Consider the following 25,527-nt stretch of genomic DNA (forward strand, 5'->3'; position numbering starts at 1 on the left):
TGCACAGCTTTTCAGACACTGTTTTTAAATCGTTGCTTGGGGATCACAATAATACTTCTGGCTCTGTCTGCCTGTTTTCTGTTTCAGAAAGACCTATAAACTTCTCACACACACAAAAAAAAATCCAGACTTCTCTTGTGTTTATTTTTACTTGTTGCTTCATCTACCTTCATTGGGAACATGTACCAAGTTTATTACCCTCTGCATGATGTGGTCTTACAGGGTTCCCTATTCACTTTTGCCTGTCTCACACAATGACAAAATCTGAGTTAATGTCTTGACATTTACTAAGTTCTGTAAAATAATCTCAAAGTCTGTGGGCAAAGTGTTGGGCTCTTTGAATTTTAGCCAGGCTGATTGAAATTTCTCTTTATGGCAATAAGAATGTAAAAAATGTCCACCTAGTTCAGACTTACGGTTACTCAAGTCCATGATTTTGTCTACAAGAATGGAAGTAAATGCCATTTTGGGAGAGAGTGTAAATCTAGCCACTTCATGCTCCATTCCTATAGCTATTCCTCAGCACCAACATTTGTTGTTTTAAGGATGTTAAAGGGTATATCCCTGTCTGTTCTTTTTACTGTTTCATGATGACTGAAGCAGCACCAAATTAGCATGAGGCATCAGTGTCACTGAGAACTGGTCACAAAACCAGGCAGAATTTGAAGTGGAAGCCTGGAGGAGTCCCATCACCCATCCTGGGCTGGAAACACTCCCGAGTACCTGAGCGCCCTGGGTAGACAAGGTCTCAGGAACAGCACCCTCAGAGCAGGATGTCAGTCCCTGGGGATGAGACCTCTTAAGTGCATCTAATTTACTTCTGTGGGGTGGGGAATGAAGGCACAGTGGATCACTCAGGCTTGGTAACCTCACCAAAACAAGGTGCCTTTGGTAAGACTGAAAACCAGACTTTCAGACTGAAGCAGCAGAAGGTTGCAAAGGCAACAGGATATAGTTCCAGCATAGATTGAACAGCCATGTACCTACCTGTTTTGATTTCCTTCCCTTTTCCTAAAATTATGATGACATAAGTGCGAGAGTTTTACTTCAACTTGGAGGTCAGTCCATTTTAGGTCACAGGTATAAATATTTGAGGGTATTTCCCACTTCCTTTCCACACAAAATAAGCTGTGATTATATTACAGTAAAACTGTGTTGTTTGTATTGTGCTCAGGGCTGTGTGTGCATTTACATGTGATACCTATAGTTGTGTCTGGACAGTTTAACCTGTGTGAGCATGTCCACAGTTCTGTAACTTTTCCACCAAAGCAGGCTTTACTGTTTTGATCTGGTTTATCAGGGGATACTAGGGATTCTGTAACCTTATACACTTTTACTCATGAGAACCAGGCAAAAGTGTCACAAACTCCCATGTCCTGTTATGAGGTCAGAGAGGGAATGTGTGCTTCAGGTGACTCTCTCATATGGTTTCTTAATTGTCAGGGGGAAAGAAAAGTCTCCTTAGTTACTTCTTTCCATGTCTTTGGTGATTAGCAAAACCCTGTATTCCTGCTACCTATTGCACACATTTAATGCTATGTTTGTGGTTTTTGTCTTCTCTCTTCCAGTTCTTCATGTTTATTTTGTTAATCTTCCTGGCAGAGCTTTCAGCTGCAATCCTGGCATTTATATTCAGAGAAAACGTAAGTATCCGATGGTGGGCAAACTCTGGACCCCAGTGGGGTTATACAGAGCTGGAGCAGGGTGTTAGATGGTGGCTGAATTGTCTGTACAGTGACTGTTTCAAATATCAGCAAACCTCATTCGTTACTGGCCTGCCCTCAGAACTGCCAGCATGTCATGGAATGCTAACTAACCTGGCTAGAGCAGGATGGAGAGTTTATGGGGACACACTTATTCCTGAAGTTTTTAGAGTCTTTTAAAGTCTTCCTGACTCTCTTGCAGCCAAACCAGCTGCACATTCCATCGGGAGAAGTTTTATAACAAAATCACACTATGATTAAAAGCAACTATGTTCCTTTTTCAATATAACATGTGTTTAATATTAATAGTTGAAAACTCCTGTTTTCCAGACAGAGACAATGCTTGCTCTGCAGTGCAAAAAATCTCTTACGAATCTTCTAATCATATTCATTCTTGATCTTCCGTGTTCTGCTGCTCACCAGACTCCTACCAGTGCTTGTAAGATATCCCCCCTGACTCATCCTAAGCAAATCTCCTCCCACTTATTGCCCTGCTTAGTTTCATCCTTCTGTCCAAAGCTTCATATGATGTAGCCTTTCTCTATTTTTCTGCAATGAATATTATATGGCCATCATCCCTCCCGTGACCTAGGGGTAAACTTTTACCACAGTAGTAGTAACCACAGTCTCATTTCTTTCTCTAAACAGCAAAGGTCTGGGCATTTTTTTTTTCATGTTCACACATGTGCAAAGGAGAGCCTGACTGAAGTAGGTCCATCCTTCTTTGAGTGATGTCTGTGGGAAAACATTGGCTGGTAGAGGTGGTCACTAGTGACTGTTAGTATTTATTTTGCTTATTTTGCCTCTGCCAGTAGCTAGAGAACATACAGCACATTTGCTGTACTGAATGTGAGAGAAGTGTGGCATGAGCAAAGAAGGGGCACGTATAATGACGAATTTCTTAAGCAGTATGTACTTTTAATTGTATTCATTTAAAAAAGCTTTTGATAGAAAAGAATCAAAACTTAGGAAGCTCACAGCAAGAGAGTGTGGTGTTCTTATAGTAGAATGGGCTTGGGGGAGGGTAGTGAGAGGACTTTTTTTCTGTTTATGAGTTGGTGGTCTTTTGTCTTTGCCTCAGATCTGAAGGCAGTGGGGAAGGGATGGCACTCTGCACACAGAATGGGTGCCCCATTCCAATTTAGGCTTTGAGACCATGCCCTTATGGAAACACCTATAAACATATTGCAGTATGGGGAGTTCTGGTGTCTTCCAGTCATTACAGCTTCACTGATAGGAATTTTTAGAGAATTCCTTTGGTTCAGCACAAGGGGCAGACCACACACATAGAAACAGGTATGTGCTTTGTGACAGAGACAGAACATGGTCCCTGGGGAGTGGGGCCTGGGTAAGCAGCTGTCAGCTGATGGCTCCCACCTCCCCGCTTCTCTCTGGGAAACCTGTAAAAGGTACAAGAAACTGCCCAGGCTTGCTGTGAGTGCTGGGTGTGGGGTGGCTGCATTTTTGATGTGTCCTCCTCGCTTACAGCTTGCTTCTGGGCAAAGCGTGGACACGTAAGGTCATGTTACCTTGTAAGATAAGGTCACAGTGGTTATTCTAGACTCCTGTGGCAACTGGCAGTGTTTTGTGAGGTAAAACTTGAAGGGGAACAAACTTCTATCTTTCTTGAGCTTGTCTCCTTGTTTGTATCACCATCTTCCCACTCTGTCAGAATGATTGACGGGAAGGGCTTAAATGGGAAGGAATGAAGAACGTCAGATCCTAGCATAGCTGGAGTTGGCTCTGTACAGAAGTCAAACTTGATCTGTGAGTTCTTGTGGTTTGTTCACTCCTCAGGTTTCTTCTGAAAAAAATAGCCCTTGTTTTGGTGTTGCTGTATATTGTGGTAGCTTGTGGAAAGCTACTTGTGGCCAATTTTGCTGTCACCTTGGGCTAGGGTGAGCTACGTGGGTGGACAGAGTTGTTCTTTCATTGATCCTATGGCGGGAAGAATTCTTCACAGTAGCAATTTAAGGTCAAGATCAGATGTGCTTTTCTCTTCCTTGCAAAACAAATTACTTTCAGGGCATGTGGTGGCAAATGCACACTTAACCAATTTAAATTTCTTCGAAGCTTACCAAGTGGGATTCTATGATGGTTGTTGCACCAGTTCATGTGGCTGTGTGTAAAATGAGACAAGAGATACACTCTATCTGTTTGTTTTACATTTGTATACATTTGTATACATTTGTATAGTTTTTCCGTCCAAACCAGCTCCCAAACACTCAATGGGATTAAATTATTAACATTCATTACCTAAGGGAGTGAGAGAAATCAAGAGACAAAAATAAGGGAGAAAAGAGATGTTTTCTGTTGAGATTTGGCATGAGAAGAAGAGTCAGTGAAGCAAAGCAAGGTGGTGGGATAAGTGAAGGTGGTGTTCATGAAGGTGAGCTGCCATGACCTGCAAGTCCAGCTGCACTTCCAAAGAGCTATCTAAAAGCAGTCTCTGAAGAGGCAGGCTGCTGTTAATCAGCTATGGGATTACCAGAGCATCTCTTCCTTTAAAAGGAGGTTTTGGGGATGGAAAACCCTTTTTCATCTAGAAGATACCCCACAAAATAATGACTTTCATGAACACTAGAGAGAGACTGTGAAAGAGCAATAGGAATGGCTCTTTATATGCTGTTCAGAGGTCTGGGTGGAAAAAAACCCTGGAGGGATATTTGATTCTTAGTGAACTTCCTTAGGAAGCAGGAAAGCAGGCTGGTAGGGAACAGAAGAGTCCAGTGGCAGGGCTTTGGATAGAGTCTGGATGTTTAAATTTTTAGCCCCAGTTCTAACACTTAATAAGCAAGCCAGCATGGTTGCTGGTGCCTCTATTTCCTCAGACACAAGGCAAAAGCTAATGAACCTTTCTCAGCTGAGTGGACAGAGGTCTCTCAGATGGAAGGCACTGCAGGAGTGGGAAGTGCAGCACTAGTGACTGCTCCTCCATGCCCTGCACTGTGCCAGACACTTCAGAATGCTCCAGGCCGATGTAGATGGGTAGCAGTGTGTCCTGTTTCCCAAGCAGGCACCATGAAAGCAGCTTCTTGCACAGCATTCAGTATCCTTGAGCACAGCATGGCATGAGAAGGCTGTGACCTTCCTGGGCAGTGCCAGCATGCCTGTATTGTGCAGAAATGCCCTCCTTCTTCTAAACCCCTTTTATCTGGCTGCAGTAATCCCAGCAAAGCTATTTTTTGAAGCAGTGTGACAAAATAACAGCCTCTCTTCATTCGCTGCCATGTAAATGTATACATGCATGTGCTGCACTGGAGGTGCCCCGCCCAAAACACAGCTGAACAGCTCCTTATTGTTCATTGCTGTGGCTGCCACAACTGTCCTGTCAAAGTGTGTGTGAAGCTCTAGTTTTATCAGTAGGTCCTTTTTGGAATAGTTCTTGCCATAAAAATCCAATGTGCACCAATCTCATCAGGGCTGGTACTTGTTTCAGCTAGAGGAGAGCCATGGGCATGGCAGTAGGACTGTCTTATTTCATCTTCTTTTGTCAGCAATTTTTTTAAAAGAAGAAATTTTTTTTTTGGTTTTGTTGGCCCCATTATTCTGAACTTGAGATGCTCAGGATAAGCAGTTTAAGACCAACGAAATGGAATCAGTTATTTTCCTGGCAAATGTACTCTTCCAGCACTAGGCTTTGTTTTAGGCCAAGTGTTGTAAAAATCACACACAAACTCTGAACAATTTCCTCTGGGATTGTGGCTGTCAAAATAAAGGTTTCACTTTATATTTAAATTACTCTTTTGTTTCAGACCCCAACAAAGGCAGCCGGCTGGGATTATTACCAGCGGTAATATCAGTTTCAAAGTCTGTGCTTCAGACGAGCATCAAAAAAATGTGCTGCTGTCTGCAGGGTTGGATGCTGCATGGATAAATTAAGCAGAGAAAGGGAAGGAAAGAAGAACATTGAGGACACATTTCAGCATCTTCTAACCTCACCTTCCCTCAGTACACAAAATTCCCAAAGGAAAAATGCCATGTCCTCTGCTATTTTAATATTCAAATAAAAAAAAAAATTTAAAAAAAAGTGAATATCTGTCCCAAAAAAGTAATTTAGGAATTTAACAGCATAACTAATTAAAGGTAGTGAGACTGAGCTAACTGCCTGATTCATGTATTTGTGACAAAGTTTTACCCAGTACTGATACAGTAATTACATTTGCCCTTTGTTTGTATTTATAAAAGAGGAGCCAATATTAGCTGGTATTCAGGGTCTTTTTAAAAGTCACTACAGCTTTTTTTTTTTCTCCCCCTTAAATTCTGTGATACAAACAAAACAAACAGTTTTGTGCTTGTGCTTTTGTGCCCACCCATAGAGCTCATACATATGTATGTGTATGTGAGATATTTCACGTTGCATATCAAGAACCTGAAACCAGCTTGTAGCAGTCTCTGTTACTGCGTCAGCAGTGCTGTATGAACAACAGGGGGGAATAAAAAGGATATTTTTCAGGCAGCTTAATTCCTGATCCTACAAATATGCAACATCACAGCAGTACTGTAGCCAGCCAAGTCCAGCCCCCTTCACTGTGGCTTTTGCAGCAGCAGAAGATTTTGCCTGTGTGGATCACAAATCACAAGACATTTTGGAGAAGGGACCACACAAGTCCAGATCTACTGGGGACATGAAAGAGGATTTCTGGAAGTTTTTGTCCTGAAGTGACAGAAAGGCAGCAAGATTGAACTGGGATGTTCAGTTTAACAAGATTATTAGGATTGTATGTTTACTATTCCTCCAGAGAGCCATCCTAAGTAAATGTAATTTCAAGGTGTCTAGCTTCTCGAGAAGACTCTGAAACAAATTGTTTGTGCATTTATTCTGTTTTACTGTAAGTATAAATAGGGGTAAATGAAATTCCAATAATTTATAAAGTTGAACTTTGGAAAAGTTTACATTATCTAAACACAAATATAAAGAGGTTAGTTTAGATAATCAAAAGCATTGTTAAGAAAATGGTGGTTTTTTCTGATTCATAAGCTGATTTGACTAGTTCCTATTCATTAAATTTTTTTACTTTTTTTTGATTTCTAGAAAGTTTCATGTTACGGCTTCATTCTGCTTTCTCACACATTGAAGTAAATTCTGAGCAGTTCCCCTGTTGTTAGTAGGAAGTTAACTGGTTTGACTTAAAAATGGAGGGGAAAATCAAGCTTTGCTTGCAGAGTTCATAAAGCACAGCAAGTAAAAATAGTCTGGGTATGGATTTGACAATCTTTCTAAAATCTGGTTTAAGCCTGTTTCATTTTATTAAATACTTTCAAATAGTGCTGAAATTTTTTTAAAAAAACTAACCCAAAACAACAAAAACTAATACCAACCAACATTTAAGTGTAAACATTATTTTAGAAGTATAGATATAGTTTAGTCCTTGATTTTAATGAGTGACCATTTTATTCAACAGGTACCCTTCACCCTCTACATAGATATGGCTCAGCCAATGGCTTTTCACATGTTTCTCCTCTGAGGTCTGCAAAACAAAAAGAACAAACCCAAAAACCAAAGAACCCCCAGCATTCACAGAAGGGAGCTTTGGGAAGTGTTTGGGAAAGGTGTTGGCAATAGTATTTACATTTCCACCTGTGTGTGCATTTCAGTTGACCAGAGAGTTTTTCACCAAGGAGCTGAAGAAGCATTACCAGAGGAACAACGACACGGACGTCTTCTCTTCCACCTGGAACTCTGTTATGATCACAGTAAGTCTCAGACCATGCCAGTCCCATTCTGCCTGTGGTCAGCGGCCACCAACACGTTGCTCAGCCCACACCCTCAGTTTTCCCAGGGTCAGCCTGCTTCAACCATCCTGTTGTGTCCAGCCTAGCACCAGAGCTTGTGGATGAAGGGAGGTGAGACTTTGGCTGGCATTCAGTCTTTCTCAAATGGAGAGAGGCTCCCTGTCACTGCATGCAGAGTCACCTGATTTGCCAAAGCCTGAGGCATTGGAGTACCCTCAGCTGGGCACAGAGAGCAGTGGAGGTGTCTGCAGCTGCATACCACTGCATTTTCTCTGGGCCTTTCACCTTGCAGACTGCTTCAGAATTATTCTCAGCCAACAGCAGCCAAAAGCTGGTATTAGCTAATGTTTTCTTGTTAACAGCAGCTTAGGCAGGAGTGTGCCTAATGATTTATTTTCACTATAGAAATATTAGCCATCAAAATTGACTTTGTTATTACAGCCCTAATTGGGCAGGTTACAGGTCGACAGCCATTGGAACTGCAGTTGTTATTACCTGCCACAAGAAGTTCAGTCTCTGTGTGTGTGTACACATGTGTTAGTGCTCCATACACCCCACAGTGTATCCCTTCAGGAGTGGAACGCAGGACGTCAGCCTCTGCAGATGAAAAGTCAATTTTAATCTTAAAAGGAAAGGATGATTGCTGCCCTTCATGCTGATTCAGGACTTTAATAAAGACATTTCCTTTTGCTGACTGAAAGGAGACGGAGTCAGAGTATGACTTGAATCCTTAAAAAGCCTCTGACTGGAATCCTAAAGAGGGACCTTACTCAAATCACCTAGCAGTGCCTTTGAGCAGCAACAATCCTGGCCATTAGCTATGGGGAGAAAGGGTAGTTGGGGGCCTGGATTGTACTGCTGGGTGATTTCAAGCAAGTCATTCTGGATATGCCCCAGAACCCTGTGTAGTTTGCAGCAATATTCCCAGTAGAACCTTAGAATCTGCAGTATGACTTACAAACAGTGGGACTTCATAAAGACTTCAGTGAAACAGAAGCTCCAAGGTACAAGCACAACCCATTCCTTTGGAAACAATGGTTGTTTTGTCTCTGCTTTGACTGAAGCTTCTATCACTATGAGAATAGGTCTTAGATTTCTCATATCTGCTTTCAGGGAAACGTGTCAATTCTGTGTTTCTTCTCTGTGCCTCTCCCCAGTTTGCCTGCTGTGGAGTGAATGGACCAGAAGATTTTGAAGCTATTCCTCATCTTCCATACTCCTCTTCGGAACAGGTGACACCAGAGGCTTGTTGCCAGCGAGAGCTCCAGAGCCGGGAAGGGATGTTTGTCAACAAGGAGGCTTGTCTAGCAGGCAATGAGAGGTTTCAGAACCGGCAGGTAAGGGAGGCCGAACGCTGGGAAAAGGAGCTTCACAGTGGGCAGAGAGATGGCTGCAGTGGTCACGGGTAGCTAGTGAATCTGGCAGGTCCTGACTGTACCTCACATCCTAATTACACTCCTGCTGACAGCTTTTCAAGTGATGGCATGTGGCTGATTTTGAAAATCTCTTTTCATTACATTGCTAAGTCAATGTATGTTGTGCTGTATCATCAGAAATATGAAGATTTTCCTAAGGGACTGAGAGGTAAGGTGGAAATTTAGATCAAGTTCTATTGTGTTTATGGAGGTTAGAACTACCTCTGAGAAGTTAATTAGCAAGCCAGCACAGGTCAGGTAGGATCGGACGGAGTTGACTCTTACTGGCTGCAGGAGTGGTTCCAATTTAGTTCACAGAGACTCCTAATCAATATATACAATCAAAATATCAAGGGTTAACCATTCACAGAAAACCATATCTGTTTTCTAAGGAAGAGAAGTATTGGAAAGCTGCATTTCCTTGCTTCTTAACTCTTTACTGTAGAAAAAGGGCATTTCTTACAGCTGTCTTTCTGTACCTACAGGGAGCCTACAAGAAAGCTGGAAAGGGACTTTTTACAAGGGTGTAATGTTAGGAGAAGGAGGAATAGCCTTAAAATGAGAGTGTAGTTTTAGTCTAGATACTACAGAAAAAATATTGACTGTGAGGGTGGTGAGAGGCTGAAAAAGGTAGTCCAGAGAAGTTGTGGATGCCTCATCACTAGAAATGTTCATGGCCAGGTTGGATGGGGCTTTGAGCATCCTGGTGGTAGGTTTGACTGTAGCAGAGAGGTTGGAACTAGGTGATCTTTAAACTCCTGCCCAACCCATTCCATAGTTCTATTCTATGATTCTTTTGCTAGGCCTCTCAACTTGGCAATTTTTTGCAATACTGGACAAGAGAGTTCATCCCATTGATGCTGGGTCAAGTTTCCTTCCAATGTCACCAAGACGTGATGTTTAAGAAACTTTCCAGCAAAGCTCCTGATTCTGTTCACCTCAGCATTAGTTAAACCAACTAAGCTCCGTACTGACTATTATGTGCAAACCTCCTTGTCCCTCCAGACTAGGCAGTGGTCCTCTTTTCAGCACTTAAGAGCAGATTGAGAAAGAGAGGAAAGGATTTTGGAAGCAGCATGTGAACTGTTCCCTGACTGGCAGCTGGAAATGGCTGGCAAAGGCACTCTGGGTGAGAGATCATAGCAGACAGCACCATGCTGCTTCTGCCAGGTCTGATTGCTGGGAGGAGAGGTGGGGAGGAGAGACATGACAGACAGCAGGGAGGGAAAGAGAAATGCATTGTGAGAAAGAGGGTTAAAGTTTTGCCCGAGTGGTAATGCTGAAAACCACTCCCATAGAAAGGGAAGGCTTCCCACAAGCCCATGTCACCAGAGTGTTGGTGGAAGGAGCTGTGTGCACAGCAAGTGTCTTCAGGCACAGAGTGGTGCACTTAGGTAAAACAGGAGAGACACTGACAGCTGAATTGAGGCACTGCTGGAGCAAAGTCAAGCTCTTGGGCCACCATGCTGGTAGGACAGTGCTGACCACACTTGTGCTCATTCCTGTCTGTAGCCAGCTAAGCAGAGCATGCTGCAGGCTGGGTTAAGGTTGGAAGTCTGGCAAGCACACAAATCTTTGTTGCTGGGCTGGATTACTTTTCTCTGAAAATTTGGCTGAAACATGAGAGCTGATGCTGAGCGGTCTCATGTTGACAAGAGCACAGTTTTAACAGCTCAGTTACTGCCCCAGCAGTCTGGGTTCCCTGGGGTGGCCTCATGAGTGGACCTTCTCCATGCTCTCCCTCACTCCCCACCAGCTGTGCCTCACTCACAGTGAGCAGGGTCTGGCATGGACACGGGTACATCATTATTGTGCTGTCTTTGCAGTTCCAACACTTTCATTATGGTTAGGAGTAAAAAATTGAGGTGATCGAAACATTCTAGCAGCATGGATAGGATTAAAACGTATGTGTGAAGTATATTCTCAGTGGAGAGGAAGCTACTTTTCATATTGGACAAACTCCAATCTGCTTTTCTCTTTATGTGAAATTTCCCAGTGGGTTGAAATTTTAGGCTGGGAAAGCTGAGGCCAGGACAAGCTGGTGATTTCCAGAAATACCATGAAACCATTGCAGGAAGATCTACCTGCTGTTAATTGTATTAGCAATAATAAATTTAATTAAGGGTGATGGTGGCTATGCTTCATAAGTGGAATAATTGCCACAGTGCATGGCCCTGAGTTCTTAATGAAATTCTTCTATAGCGAGATCAGCAGGGGTTCAGCCAGCCACTTTTTGGGGGAACCACACAGAAAAGGTCCTGGGCTGCTAAAGAGCTGCTGGCTGTGAGAGATGAATCAAGAATCTCCTGCCTTGGCTTTAAATAAATCATCCCTTTCTCTAGCCGGTGTGGGATGTCCGTCAGCTTCAGTGAGCATCCTTCCCTCTGTGCTTAGTCTCTGCCCTTTGTAGATGGAATTCCTCTCTGTGCTGCTCCTCTCTGCCCTGCAGGAACTCACAGTTCTTCGTGGTCAGGGAGGGGTAGGAGCCACCCCCACCACCCTCCAGCCATACCTTCCCCTCCCCAGCACTGTCCCATGGAGCTGTGTCCTGTGCCGTGGGGCTGGGTGAGAGGGAGCCGTGCTTGCGGTGCCTGGGGCTGAGCGCACCTCGTGTCCTAGCGAGGGCTCTGCTGTGAGAACAACACAATGTGCTGCTCACCATGTTTTGTCTTTCCTAGGGCTGCTACACCGTGATCCTGAACTCCTTTGAGACCTACGTGTACCTGGCAGGAGCTCTTGCCATCGGAGTGTTGGCTATTGAGGTACTTACTGTTGTCCGAGGGGAACAAAAGCAGTGTCAGTAACATGCCAGCAGCAAGGCAAACGGGCAGGTGCTCCCCCTCGCCAGGGAAAGGTGCTCTAGCAAAGTGCAAGCAGGATATCAGCTTGTGCTTCTAATTGCCTGGAAAGAGGCTCCTTGATCCTTTGATCAAAGGGCAGGGAAATAAGCCATGCCACACGCCTGCAGTGCCACCTCGTGCTGGGCCTGCACAGAGCTCGAGCCCTGCCACGTTGCCACGCTGGCCACAGGGGCTTTGGGGACCCCCCGCTCTCCACGGGGCCGGGCACAGTCACTGCCCCCACTGCCACAGTGCCCCAGCAAGCTGGCTAATCTGTCACTTGGTTAACACGTTCAAATCCTGCCACGTGCTTTAAAACCTTCTGTTTAGAGAGTCAAAAACTAGGGGTTGCAGAGCACTTTCATTGTCCTGCCATTAGTAGCCACTCCTTTGGTGACGTCTCTGAGGAACAGACATGCACCAGACATGGTTTTAGCCCAGAAATGATGTCCCTGTGGCATTGCAGGAGAGAGATGTGGGCAGAGAGGCCCAGCAGCCTCCCACAAAGGCTGTGCTGTGCCTGTGCCAGGCAGTAGCAGTGATGTACAGAACAGGGACTGTGGATCCTGCACCCCATGACATCAAGGGCAGTTTGGGAATGAAGTCAGGCTGCTGCTGTAGCCACTGACACTTTGGGGGAGAGCGAGGGGCAGAGGAAAGGGTTTTGCCACAGCTTCCCATGGGTGGTAAGGGTCCTCTCTCTGCATCACTGCTGGGCAGAAGGAAGCAATGGGGGTGGTCCCAGAGCCAGGGAGGGCTTTGCCAATCTTCTGGAAGATGCAGCTGACATTTATGGTCCTATTTTGGTTTTTCCCTCTTCTTCCCCACTCCTCTTCCCAGCTGTTTGCCATGATCTTTGCTATGTGTCTCTTTCGAGGGATCCAATAAGAAGTGGCCCATGAACCACGATGTTCCCCACATGCTCAGAAGAAAGAAGGAAAATCCGAAGAAACAAAACCTGAAAACACCCAAAAAACTTTATTTTTTTTAACAAAATGGGACAGGGAGAAAAAAATAAAAAGAAAAAAAAAGAGGGTTGTAATATATGAATGACCAAAAGGATTGTACTTCAGGGGCTGGAACTTTGAGGTGATGTGCACTACACTGTACACCGGACCCTTGCCCAGAGCCACCCGCAGCAACCGTGGAGCAGGAGCGCAGCGCAGCCGATTGCACTAGAGATGGATGGAGCTGGTGGGGGTGCGGGAGGATGAGCACAGCTGCCTCTCACACCAGGCTGAGCCTACCATTCACCACTTCGTCGTGCTTTAGACAACAAAGGACTCAAGAACAGACGTGCAGGGGCTGCATAAGGCAACAGGTTGGCCTTCACTGTCCAGGTGGGTTTGAAAGAAGCAGTGGTGGCTTGTCTAAGCAGGTGTAGTCAACGTTTGCGCAATTCTGGCTTTAATTTCCAGCCACAGGATGAAAACACTCCTTCTTCAGTGGAAGCTTTGCCCCTGTCACATGAAACTTACCAGAAATGTCAAGCACTTCAGTGAGGCTGGCTTTTCTCTGGAACTCCAAGCAGGGGCAGTGTGATCTAACTTAGCAATGGGACCCAGCTAAGGCTGGCTGAGGGTCAAGAGTTTGGTGCCTACCTTTCTGTTTTTACTAAAATTTATTGTTCATTGTTGTGAAAGAGACCAAATGGTTCCCTGCTGTGTTCTCATCTCCTGGGAAAAATAATGGCTCTGGTCAAGCATCATTGATACTGCTGCCTTCCTGAGAAGGGGAGGATATAATATTTAAATCTTGTCAGCCTTTGCCTTTCCTCTGATACTTGCAAAAAAATGGTTTGTGGTGCTCTGTTAGCATAAATATTTGCAGTGGTTTCTGCATGCTTTTCCAGCCCTAAGGGGAGGTCCACCCATGGTGCTGGATTGAAGAGGCTGAAGTTTGTCAACCACTCCCATGCTATTTTCCTGGACCAGTCTGGTGGAATCATTTCTGGTCAAAGAATTTCCCTTAAGATTCTCCCATGGGCTCATGATGAAAGTAATCATCAAGTCAGAATTGTTTTAGTTGATAGTGTTTCCTCCCTCGGGATAGTTTGGTATTTAACTAACATGTCATCTGCTCAATCATTTGGAAGTAAACTTGAGAAAGATGCCTGGGACTGGACCTTGATCAGAGATTAAGCTGGAGCTACTGAGACCCCAGGCAGGATCCAAGAATACCCTGTGTTCAGCCAAACTGCTCCAGCTGCTGTTCCTATGGTCATGGATATTGACTTGGACAGGTGACTGGTTTCTCTCATCTGGAATCATCAATTCCTGTTGCCTTAATTGTTCATCCGGTCATTTATTCCCTGACCCCAAACTTATTTTACCTGAGGAATGACAAAAGGGGCTGTGGTTTCTTGTTTAGATTAGGTATTTTTACAGATTTTATAGGCTCAGATTATGGGAGCACTTTTATATAGGCTCAAGACAGCTCCTCTGAAAGCTGTAATCTCTGGCAAGGAAGGAGCAGAGCATTAAACTGTGCCCAGGTTTTGCAGCAGCAGCACATTCATCCTCTGGCTGTTCCCTTAGACCCCTGGGGCTGCCTCCCTTGAGCTCTCCCAGTGGCACTGCACAGGCTACAGGCAAGGAAGGGGAGCAGCAGAAAGCCTGGGCCACAATAGACATAGATCATGGCTAAGTATCTAGGTTGGAGAACCAGGATACTAGGGAACAGGAAGGAGGCATTAGAAGCTTTTCCAAGCTTCATTTGAGAACAACAGTTTATTCATTGGCAGGAGAGGGCTGGGCAGGTAGAGCTGCAGCCCTCCCATGCTGCAGTCAGCATATTCCAGTAACAAAATATGTGGCCAGGGCTGCTGAGCAGCATCAGATGTTGCATTAAACCTTGTGGGAAGCTGTTCTGAACTATTTCCCTCCAGACCTCCTTGTAATGAGGCATTTTAGCATTAAACTCTGGTCTGTTGTTTAATAAAGACAGTTTTGTTAGCCAAAACCCAGCAGTATTTGTACTGGACTGCAGGTGCTGCACTTAAGATAAGAAAAATCTGTTCCATCTACTAGTCTTGTAGGGAATGGGCTGAGCAGAAAGCAAGCTTATCTGTTCTCCTTCTGCCTCAGGAGCTGGTGTCAGTGACTGTTCTGGGAGACCAATTCCCAGGGAAGGAACAAAACTGTCAGCAGAGCTGGTAATTTGGCTGGAGGTGATCGAAAGAAGCAGAACCGCCTCCCCCAGACTCCAGTTTCTTCCTTTTCCCTCAGTTTATTATGCAGAGTTCTCAGGTCAGAGCCTGGCTGGCAAATATCCTCATTTGTACATGGTGGGTGGCTGAAGGGGGAAAAAAAGGCTTAAAGCCTTTGTCTGCCACTACTGGCATAGGGGAAGAAACCTAGTTAAAAACCCTAACCCCAGTAAGAGCTGGGGGAACTCGACCAAAGCAGCCTGAGCACAAAGTACTAAATATACATGCCTGAAGTATGATCTCTGCTGGCTTGTTTCTCTTTGGCTTTCCTAATTCTGTACTCATTGCTTTGTCTGTTCTCAGCTTTCTTGCTTTCCTTCTCTCCCTAATGGTAGTCCCTGTATCTTCAAAAGGATCTCTTCTTCATCTGTTATTCTGGGCTGTGCACAGCTGTTTCTCCTCTTCTACCTTTTCTGATCCCCCACTGCTCTTTCCTGTGTGAAGATTTCAAATCCTCTCTGCAGGCTGGCTCACGTGCCACTGGGAACACAGCTCAAAAGGCCAGGCAGCAATTCCAAACAAGAGCTGGAGATAGCTGTAAAGATATGTGCAAGTCTGAGAGGATCTGTAGCAGTTGGTAACATGCAGAAGGAATTTTTCTTGGGGAAATTTAATGAACTATGCTTTCTGCCCAGAAAGCAGAGTCCTACTGTATGGCAAAGCATGTAAATTTGTTGGTTTTGTCCCTTGGTTTCGTGGCTGCCCCCTCTGTGGTACAGTAGTTTTCAGAACTGTAGGCAGGAGAAGCAATTGTATTTTTGTATTTGTTTTTAAAAGCTCTGGTGAGTATTTTGGGGTCAGGGGCTCAAGCTGAAGTCACTGCTGGCTGGAGAACTCTGGGCAGGCTGGAGAGCAGAAGGAGCTGCTGTCTCCTTTGCTGTAGCACTGTGACCACAGCCCAAGCACCTTGTAGGGAGTAGTGGAGAGCAGCCTGGGCAAGCCCCAGCTCCTCTCAGCATCCCTGCCTCCTGGTTGCTATTTAATGCTCCAATGACTGTCACAAATGCCTGGGAAAAGGGCTGCGTGTGAAATAATGTTTGAAATCTATTTTAAAAAAATGTAGATGTTCTTTTTATTAGATAGTGGAGCTAATTTATCCTGTATTCCCTAATGTAATGCTTTTTTATATTGAAAGGAAATTTTTTTGGTAATATAAACCAGAACACAAGCCTGAAGCACTCTCTGCACGGTTTTTGTGTGCATTTCTTAAAAAAAACCTCAAAAATAAAAGAAAGATATTGTGACAGTGAAGTGAAACAGATTTAATTTTTGCTATTTGCTTGGTGTTAAGTACAGTCACTTTCTTACCAGAGGAGAAATAAACTCAGGTACAGCAGCTAAAATGAGGTATAAATTGAAGTGTCCCATTCTCCCCTGCACCACCACCCGCCACCCACACCCTCCCAAGTAAAAACCCTTGACCAGAAAAGAGGCCAGCTTAGGACTGACAGAGCCTCTCCTGTGTCACCAGCTCCAGTTTGCCAGATATTGGTTAGATGCAAATAAGATGATTAAGGGATTTATGTGAATGATGAGTTTTCTTCACCCTCCAAAGTGAGGGCTCTGTGAATTCAATGGTTTGAGTTCATCCCTGGCAGAGAAAGGGGGTCAGCTTTAAGTCCTGGCCTGTGCCTGCTTGGAGCACAATTCTCTGGGGAACAGAACCCCAGTCCTGCACAGCACTGTACAAATGCAGGAAGTTCACTGCAATCTCCCTTGGGAGATGACATTGGTCCTAGGCCTCTCTTACAATGTAACAGATAAGGAAGCTGAGGCCTGTGGAGATGGAGTTTTATGTCAGCAGATCAGTAGCCAAGCCTGAAGTGACACCTCAGGCTTTTAATCCCAAATTTTGTTCTCAACTGCCACCTGCAGCTGTGATGTCAGCACTTCCATCCTTGGGGACACAGTTCTGTACAAAGGTTTGGCATCCTCCTCCCTTCCTCCCCATTGACAACAGAGTGAAGACAGCCAGGTGCAGTTGGTTTCTGGCAGTGCTGCAGCTGCTGTGCCTGAGCTCCACCCTCAAGCCACCCTGAGAAACTCCCTCCTAGGCCTCACCTGCTGCTACGCATTCACCATCCCTAGTGGGCCTGGCAATGTATCTCTTCCAGCACCTTGCTGCTGAGAAGGAACATGTCAGGAACCACAGCTTAGTTGTAGAGGAGATGTAGAGCTCTGCATTTTCTACATGGTCCACTTATAACAAGATGGAGCAAGAAGCATCAAAATAAAATAACTTCATCTCTCTGCTTTCAGGACTAGGTACCAAGTAGCATGAAATCTTTTAAGTGGCCATTCTCCCAGGCTTTGCTCTATTGTTGGAGCAGAAAAAGCCACTGACAGGCAAACCTAGAAGTGGCTGACTGTTTCAAGTTTTGCTGAGGCACCTGCTTGCCAGGGAGGGGACCAGAGAAATCTGATCTCACCTTATTTAGCTTTGAAGCTACCCTGGAGAGCTGTAACTGCTTCCCCCACCCTCCCATCTGATATAACCATCAACAAATCTTTGGGGTACTACTCTCACATAGAGCAGTAACATGTCTCTCACCTATGGCATGACATTATAAGGTATGCTAATCAGACCCAAGTCATAACTAAGTTCATAGGACCTGTGGCCAACACAGATGGGAGGCAGCATGAAGAAGACCCTCCATTTCCTTCTTCTGTAAGATTGCTTTTGCTGTGGTAGGTTTTACTTGTCTGTCCTAGAAACATAATTTCCCACCCCTACCCCCCCCCCAAAAACCAACCATCAACCTGTGTATACATTCACATGATGCCCCAAAACACAAAGAATCAAGTTTCATGTACCTATACCCACAACTACAGCCAAAGTGCCACACTGAGGCCATTGCAGCTGCCCATGCAGGTGATGCACAGGGGGAGAGCAACAGCCACAGCATGCCATACTCCAGCTCCTGCATGCTGCACCACTTGGTCTAATTTCTGATCATCTCCAGCCTGCATTTGATTATTACTTGCCTCACAAGGTTTCTCTCTTAGAACCCAATTCTTCCATCTGAACAGGAACACTCCTCTTAATTAAAAGTTTTAGTTGCTCAGTATCATTTTTGGACATGCTGAAAGCAGCTTGACAAGCGTGTATTGTTGTGAGGCTCCAGAATTTAGCCTGCTGTTGGATGTTGCCTCTCCATTTGATTTACTTATTAGGCAAAAAACTAAGTTACAGTTGTGATGTTTCCTGATTCAACAATTTCCAATATTCTTACGTGACAGACATTTTGCATGGCCAGTAAGTACAATGCACACAGTGTCCCAAGCTTATGCAGCTGCTTCTAAATGCCAAAAGCACTAACACGACATACAATAACTACCCACTACCTTCTTCTAACTCTACTAAGATATTAAATAGCAATAGCTGTAAATCCCAGTCTTACCAGTGGCTTGAGACTGTTGTTCACACAAGCAGCTCTGTTTATGTAGGAATCTTTCTACTGGGATTTTGGAATGTCAGCTATATTCCAGGGCATGCTTTGATCCAGTCAACAGTAGTGCATGAGTAACAAGTCTATATCCTGTACACAGACCTTCTGGCTTTAGTCCCATTGAGAATAAAAAATGCTGCCTCAAGCTGTGGACAGGGACAATCCACAAGGAAAGCACTAGGAAGCAGAGCAGTCAACACTGTAAGCCCAGGAGGTGTTGGAGAAACTGGCTAGTGAGTACTAAAGCACATTTAGTCTGTCCCTGCCATCATATGCTCCTCTCCTTGCTGTTCTTCATCCCAGTTAAATATTAAATATCTTAATGCTACAAACTTTGGTCCTCTCTTCTCAAGGTCAGAAGAGATGTGATGCAGATATTAGCAGAGTTGGAACACCATCTCCCAGAGCCCGTGTGTCTAGAGGCTGCTCACTGACCTCAGCATCTGTGCAGATGCTCTTACTGTTACAGTCCTCTGCTCTTACCAGTGCTAACCACAACAGCACTCCAGCCCCTGCTCAACTAAAGCATCAGATAAAGCTACTGCACACCCACCACTGCTACTACCATCAGTAAAGCTTCAACTGTAGGAAGTGCTCTGGGGTGATGGGGACAGGACCCCAGCCTAGAAACTTCGTGAAACACCCCAAACAAGGGGATGTCTTTGACAGCTCAATGGGCTATTTCAAATAGCTTCCTTCACTTCTCATATCTTGTAATTTAAGTTGTTCCACTGTTCCCAGTGCTGTCCCTACAGAGGGAACAAGCAATGGTTCTCCCTCCTCTTTTGCTGAATCTCCTGCCAAGTTCTGCAGCATCTGTGCAAAACTATGAACTACACAAAAATGCACTCTGGCAGCAAGGAAAGAAGAGCTGTTTGCAAGCACTGAATTTAAACCAATTCAGCTCTTGGCTACCTAGACAGTCAGTACTTGCTAAAAGGGGAAGGGGCTGTAAACCAGGGGAGGTACAAGGCTTACCAAGTAGAGTAGCTGAGTCATTTGGTGGTTGTCTTACTGTCCTGTCTCCTCAGGGATTTGGTTTCAATATGCTGGCCTTATTTTGTGCTTTGTTCCAGTGGTTTCAGAGCCTGTGATCCCATCAGCCAGTTCCCTCTAGAAAACTGGCTTTTTTCCCTGAGCCTGCCAGGCCCACACACTTCCCTGAGCCTTCCTCCTTGCTGCTCCTCACCTCCTGCAGAGGGGCTGGGGGGTCCTGCTGATGTTGCTGTCCCCATTTCACCTGGCAATGCCACCAGCACTGGGTTACACACTGATTCATGCCGGTAAAGAAGGAAACTACTTTAGAACCAAAAGGGACTAACAAAAAAAAAAAAAAACCAAACCAAAAAAAACCAAAACCAAACAACAAAAAAATTATCATTATAATGCAAAATTACCGACACAAACTCCCCCCTCCCACCTTTCCCATAACAAAAAGCCCAGGGATTAGACTTTCTTGGGACGACGTCCAACTTGGTAATAATAATAAACGCTGACGAGGATGAAGAGGGCTCGGCTGACCAGGAGGAGCACAGCACCTGTGGCTATCCGGCTACTCTCAACCAGGGAGACAGTGGTAACTGGAGGAGAAGGAAGGAGACAAGGCAGAGGTTGGTGATGCAAAACCAAAAGGAGACAAATAGTTGTTTTCTGCTGCCCTCTAACGCAGAGCTTCGGCAGGAACTGCTGAGCCTTGCGAGCGCAGGAGCTTTCAGCACAGGCTTGTTCACATGCACAGTGAACCCATGGCAGAGCCTCTTCACTGGCCTCTTTTCACAGCCTTGAAGCTTGCCATGGGCCCCAGAGCTCTCCCTTACAGAAACCCTGCTTTCAAGGCAGCCTCACATTCAGGCTGCCTGAAACAGTCACTCAAGCAGATGTGAGTTTCCACTATGCTCAGGTGTTAATCTGGGAGTCACATCCTCCTGAGTTTGCTTTGTGGCTTGAACACTTCAGTGCTAATAAACGTTTCTCAACTTTAGGAGCGTCTACAAAATATGCACAGTCCACACACATCACCTCTATTGAACACCACTCTTTTCTGGCCACCAACATGTATCTAACTCGTATCTAAACCAGCTACACACTGAGCTACCAAGACACACATAAAAGAAATCCATTCATTGTTAAATATAGATAAGCTCCCTAGAAACAAGCAAAAGTGTCATGCTCTGTTTTGGTAACACTGAGCATCCACCTTTTTAGTGCAGGTTGCCAAAATCTTCTCTTGTTAGACCCTGCATCTAGGCAGCCTGCTCCAGCAATGACCTGTGCTGCCTATAAAGCCCAGGACATTTTCAGGGGAAAAAAATAATGAATTGCCAGAGGATGATGTCCAAGGAGCAGCTCAGGGCAGAGGCTATTCCATGGGGGAGAAAAAAGGCAAGCAGCTGGCAGGGGACATGCTCCACTACTGCCCTGCCCATCGCTGATCCCCGCTTCCCACCACGCACAGTCTTCGCACCCTCCTCCTCTTCCTCGTCCTGGCCGGCCCGCGGGCACTCACCCAGGAACTGCACGGCGAAGTAGCAGGCCTCGGCCAGCAGGCTCCAGCGGATGATGGCCTTCTCGGCGGTGTACAGGGCGTTCCACATGATGAGCGCGATGCCTGCGGGGATAGCGGGGCGCTGCCCGAGGGCCCGACAGCGGCCAGGGCCGCGCTTCCCTCCCGCCCCGCGCGGTGCCGCTGCAGGACGCGGGCCGGGGCCCTTTCCCTCCCCACACCATCACTGCCAGCTCCCCGCACCTCCTTGTCCTTCTCCCCCTCCTCCTGGGCCCCTCCGGGATGCCGCCGCCTGCCCCACCTCCCCTGCCGCTGCCACGGAGCCCCAGCCGCGGCCTAGCGGCCCTCACGGGCCCCCCTGCAGGCTCCCTTTGCTGGGGTGAGCCCCAGGGAGTCAGAGCACGCACAGCCCTTCTCACCCTACTGCGGCACGCCCGAGTCCCTGCTAGAAAGGAGCAGCAGTAGCCACGCTTTTCAAAATACCCCTCAGCCATTTCTTTGCTAACAGATGTTCTGCCCTCCAGCTGCAGGTGTCCGGCTGGACACGGACTTTGTCCCCTGCTGCCGTTTTGGCCACCTGTCTGTGTCCTTGCTCTGTGGGGCAGCAGAGGGCCCCGGCGCAGCGGTACGGCACTCACTGAGGAGGGCTCCTCCATAGAGCCGGATGGGAGTCTTGCTGCTCACCGATTCCTCCTCAAAGATGGCATCAAAGAGCTGGTCAGGGAAAGCGAGGGCCTGGCAGAGGCGAGAGAGAAACTCAGCAACCTGAACTGGCCATGGCCACCAAAACGTGTCCTCTTGGGCAACAGCGCTCCAGCATCACGCCTTTGGGGGATGGGAGCCACTGGCAAGGAAACTGGAAATTAAGGAGGCACAGAAATATCACCATGTCAGCTATCGGCTGCATGGCTGGTTTCTGTGGCCAAGGCTGCCATGCCTTGGTTTATGGGCCCTGCTAATGAAAACAGACTGGGCTGATGGGAACAATCTGCCAAGGACACTGTTGGCAAAGCCCATTACTGAGACACAGGGAGGGCAAAGGCCTCGCAGGAGAAAGCAGTAGGAGCTGCTGGAGGCAGGGGAGGAAGACAAATGCCAGGGACTGAAGGGCCATGCTGGGGCATCCCTTCGGCAGTTCAGGAGCTGGTTGTTGTCAGGACCACATCCCTCACTCACCATGATGGCGACCCCGGAAAACATGACGGCGGAAACCAGCTGCCAGACCCTGCATGAGAGGGAAGACAGAGGACCCAGCATGAGCTTGGAGGTGACCCTATCACTCACGCTTCACAAAGCATTTCTGGCTGCCTGCTCCTTCATCAGCCTTCAGCCTTCCCCCATGCAGAAGCGAGACAGCCAGAAACCTCCTATGGAAGGACTCTGCTTTCCACATGCTGCTAGCTCCAGCCTCAACACACAGACCAGCCTTGCTGATGAGACAGAGCCAGACTCCCCCCTTACCCAAGCAAAGGAGGGAAGTGACCCTGCCAAGAGGATGGTGCAGAGTAGGGTCCCCACAGGACACACCACCCTGTCACACAGTAGAACAGGAGCTCCTCCAGCCCCACATAGCCCTTGTAGTTCTCTGCACGTGCAATGAGACAAGAACTTGAGCGCCTCAGGCTCATTTATGGGGGAAGAATGCAGAGCTGGTCTGGCTCCACAGCCTGCAAAAAGCCCCTGCCGGAAGCAGTGATGCTGGCTCAGCAGCAGCGTTGGTGTCAGAAACCAGAACTGGCAGGGATGCTGGAGCCAAAGGGTCTCAGATGACCTAGTTTCAAGGTGATCCAGTACCTTACCTGAGTCCCAGTGGTTCCCGGACTGCAAACTTGATTTCATTTCCCAGTACTTGGCTAATCTGAAATTCAAATAAAAGACACAAGCTAAGCAGATCCTCCCCCAATCTTTAGGCAGTACTCACCAGACCAAAATCGTATCTCTAACCCCATATGGAAGTTTATCTCTGAGAGGGCAGGAAGAAGGAGGAGGACAAATGATTCACCTTTGACTCTTCGGTCCCAACACCTGCCTTGATTTCCATCAGGAGCTGCAGCTTCTACTCCTCCCTGACTGGGATCAGCCACCTGCACCATGTAGCTGGGGAAGGGTCCACACTAACTCCTGTTTCCTCTTACCTATGGAAGAAGGGAACTGACTCCTCACACCCATCACCTGCATGTCACATCCTGATGGAGCACAGGCTCCTGCAGAACCTTCAGATTGTCACAGTATCTGTCCTGCTGCCATGTGCACACTGCCCAGAGCTGTTCATGTTCACGTGAACGCGCTCCTGTTCACAATGCCTGGTTGTGACTACCCCAAACCACATGGATGGGCAAACCCTGGTGTGCTGAGCAGAAGGTCCCTTTTTTGTCATTACTGCACACAGGATTCCCTCTCTGCTCCCCTCACCTTTGAGCGATGGACCTCGCCGTCATCGTCCTCCCCGCCGACGCCCAGGATCTTGCGTGTCTTCAGCCTGCTCACCAGGTCGGTCTGGCTGTGCTTCTTCATCAGCGGCGGGGGCTGCTTCGCCGCCATGGTGGTGGCCCTGCCCCACCGAGCCCTTGGCTGCGAGGTGGCACAAGGAGGGTGCAGGAAGCGGCTCCGCTGTCACATGAAATCTCACGGCCTTTGGGAAAATAAAACAACCACCGCCACCAAATCTTTCTGTTAGGCCAGCAGATGGCTCCTCATCCTCGTGGGGCAGGGAGCCCTGGCCCCAGTTACAGGTGGCTCATCTCAGAACGATCCTGCCGTCTCCGGGATCTGCCATGGAGGGGGGAAAGAAAAAACTCAGAGCAGAGAAGCTTTAGCATGGACATTTAGTTATAAATGCTTTTGACCTACAAACCATAATCTTGTCTATCCCAGCATGAGGCAATGCCCAATAGCACCTCTTTGCTGTTTGTCAGATTAGGGGAATTAAGTGCGTCTCAGACGGGGGAATTAAAATCGTTAACTAATGCTTGGCCTTTTTTCTTTTCCCATGCAATACATCACATTCTTCAGCTGCCATTTCAGATCAAACCCCAAACAAGTGTCAATTATTTATTTGTGTGTCCCTTCCCCACAGATGCTACAGTCCCCCAGGCTGTGCCAGAACATATTAGCCCCTGAAAAACAAGTCAGAGGTATGCTTTTCCCTGAAGGCATTCACTTTGCTTTCTGGGAAATGATGGCAATTAGAAACTACAAATACTATCTGAGATAAGTAAATACAGGCAACGAGAATTGAAAAAAGATAACTTCTGCCCTGGCATGCATCTAAAGGTACAGGTATTGAGTCCCATTTAATCACTATCTCATCCCACTATCATAAAACCCTGGAAACCCTCAGTTTGGAAAGCTTTTTCTTCCAATTTGTCTTCATTTCCTCTTGGCTCAGCTGAACACGAACGCTTTTTTCCATTTGGCACTTCACTCTTCCAGAGACTCACGGAAATTCCCCACAGGCACCAATCATAGCTAATCCAGCCCAAGCAGTGTGGGGCTCAAGCACCAGCAGCCCCATGCCCCAGTCGAGCCTTCCCAGAGAGAATTTCCAGGAGAATTTATGCTGATGCCTGAATATTCCACAAGTCTTCAGAGAGTAGTAAAATGAAGTACAATTATTTTGGCATTGTGCATGCAAATGCAGTCCCAGAGCTTTGTGAGGGATTTCCCTCCCAAAGGAAAACCCTTCCCTGTGATGGTTCAGACAAGAACAGTCAGTCCTGTCTGCAAGTGCCCTATATAACTCTTTAAGGCAAAGTTAAGAGATCTTGCTGGGATGGTGCAAAAGGTGAACCCCATCATCAAGGGTTTAATAAGATCCTTTCAGCAGACCAGGCAAAATGCTTTTCATTGAGCCAGTTGAGTGACTCAGTGCTCTGGAGGTACTTCTTTTGGATTGTAGCAGGGCTTCTTTGGTCATGGGCTTTTCGCTCTTATTCCACTGAATAACTAAGCCCAGATTCCTGGAAAGGCGGCACGAAGCCAGATGCAGCAGTCAGGGTCTGGAAATATTTCAGAACTGGGACAGTGGAAAACAAGCACACAGGAGGAAGGTAGAAGCTGTATACTCAGGCCCACCTTTGAGCACAAGGCAGGAAGCTCAATGGTAGCTGACAGTTGAAAAGTTTGAAAGATTCATCATGTCTGGGAATTGCCAACCTAAACTGTCACAATAAACTGTGTGTATTAAAATCTAGATAATTTGCACACAGAATCCACCCTAAAGCCAAAGTGATGTATCAAAAAGAAAAGCTAGATCTCTTTAACTAGCTACAGTGTTTGCAATTTTTTCTGCTCCTGGCTGACCCAGACTTATAACATTGGATCCTCAGTGGTTTCCCACCAGAACTGCTGAAACCGGAGAAGACATGTTGCTGTGGTATTTCTAGCCCAGTATTTTCTGATCAAAGCCAACCATTCCAATTGTGAAAAAACAGTTCTGTGGTGAATTGCTACTCTCTTTCGCTCTGAGGCCATCCCACATCTCTAAAGTTAGGGAAAAGTCTGGCAGAGGGCCTGAGCAGGAGCATCCTACTGGCACTCCTCAGGGTAAGAGACCTGAGGCTTGGTGGTCTTGACAGGACTCAGGGTGCTGACCATGCCATCCTGGCACTTCTGGATCTTTCCTGATTTCTTACTAGGGAAAGTCTGATGCCCACACTCCTGCTCTGGCCTCA

The 25,527-nt window shown here is 46.5% G+C and overlaps 2 protein-coding genes across 9 annotated transcripts in view; one reads left to right on the forward strand and one right to left on the reverse strand.

The window, feature by feature from the left end:
* The window catches only part of TSPAN18 (tetraspanin 18), a 120,156-nt gene extending 104,008 nt beyond the window's left edge, over positions 1-16,148 (forward strand). For all 6 annotated transcript variants that reach the window (XM_015631116.2, XM_015631114.3, XM_015631119.3 and 3 more), the window contains 5 exons: positions 1,569-1,643; positions 7,302-7,400; positions 8,597-8,776; positions 11,533-11,616; positions 12,535-16,148. In XM_015631116.2, coding sequence (XP_015486602.1) covers positions 1,569-1,643; positions 7,302-7,400; positions 8,597-8,776; positions 11,533-11,616; positions 12,535-12,582 — 486 coding nt within the window. In that variant the 3' untranslated portion in view covers positions 12,583-16,148. The remainder of the gene's footprint in view (positions 1-1,568; positions 1,644-7,301; positions 7,401-8,596; positions 8,777-11,532; positions 11,617-12,534) is intronic.
* The window catches only part of TP53I11 (tumor protein p53 inducible protein 11), a 24,553-nt gene continuing 15,164 nt past the window's right edge, over positions 16,139-25,527 (reverse strand). For all 3 annotated transcript variants that reach the window (XM_015631120.3, XM_015631123.3, XM_015631121.3), the window contains 6 exons: positions 23,267-23,623; positions 22,654-22,712; positions 22,031-22,079; positions 21,493-21,589; positions 20,858-20,959; positions 16,139-19,931 (listed from right to left, as the gene is read on the reverse strand). In XM_015631120.3, the coding sequence (XP_015486606.1) occupies positions 19,798-19,931; positions 20,858-20,959; positions 21,493-21,589; positions 22,031-22,079; positions 22,654-22,712; positions 23,267-23,395 (570 nt within the window). In that variant the 5' untranslated portion in view covers positions 23,396-23,623 and the 3' untranslated portion in view covers positions 16,139-19,797. The remainder of the gene's footprint in view (positions 19,932-20,857; positions 20,960-21,492; positions 21,590-22,030; positions 22,080-22,653; positions 22,713-23,266; positions 23,624-25,527) is intronic.

The sequence above is a fragment of the Parus major genome, chromosome 5 (assembly GCF_001522545.3).
Source record: "Parus major isolate Abel chromosome 5, Parus_major1.1, whole genome shotgun sequence".
In the NCBI taxonomy this organism is placed as follows: domain Eukaryota; kingdom Metazoa; phylum Chordata; class Aves; order Passeriformes; family Paridae; genus Parus; species Parus major.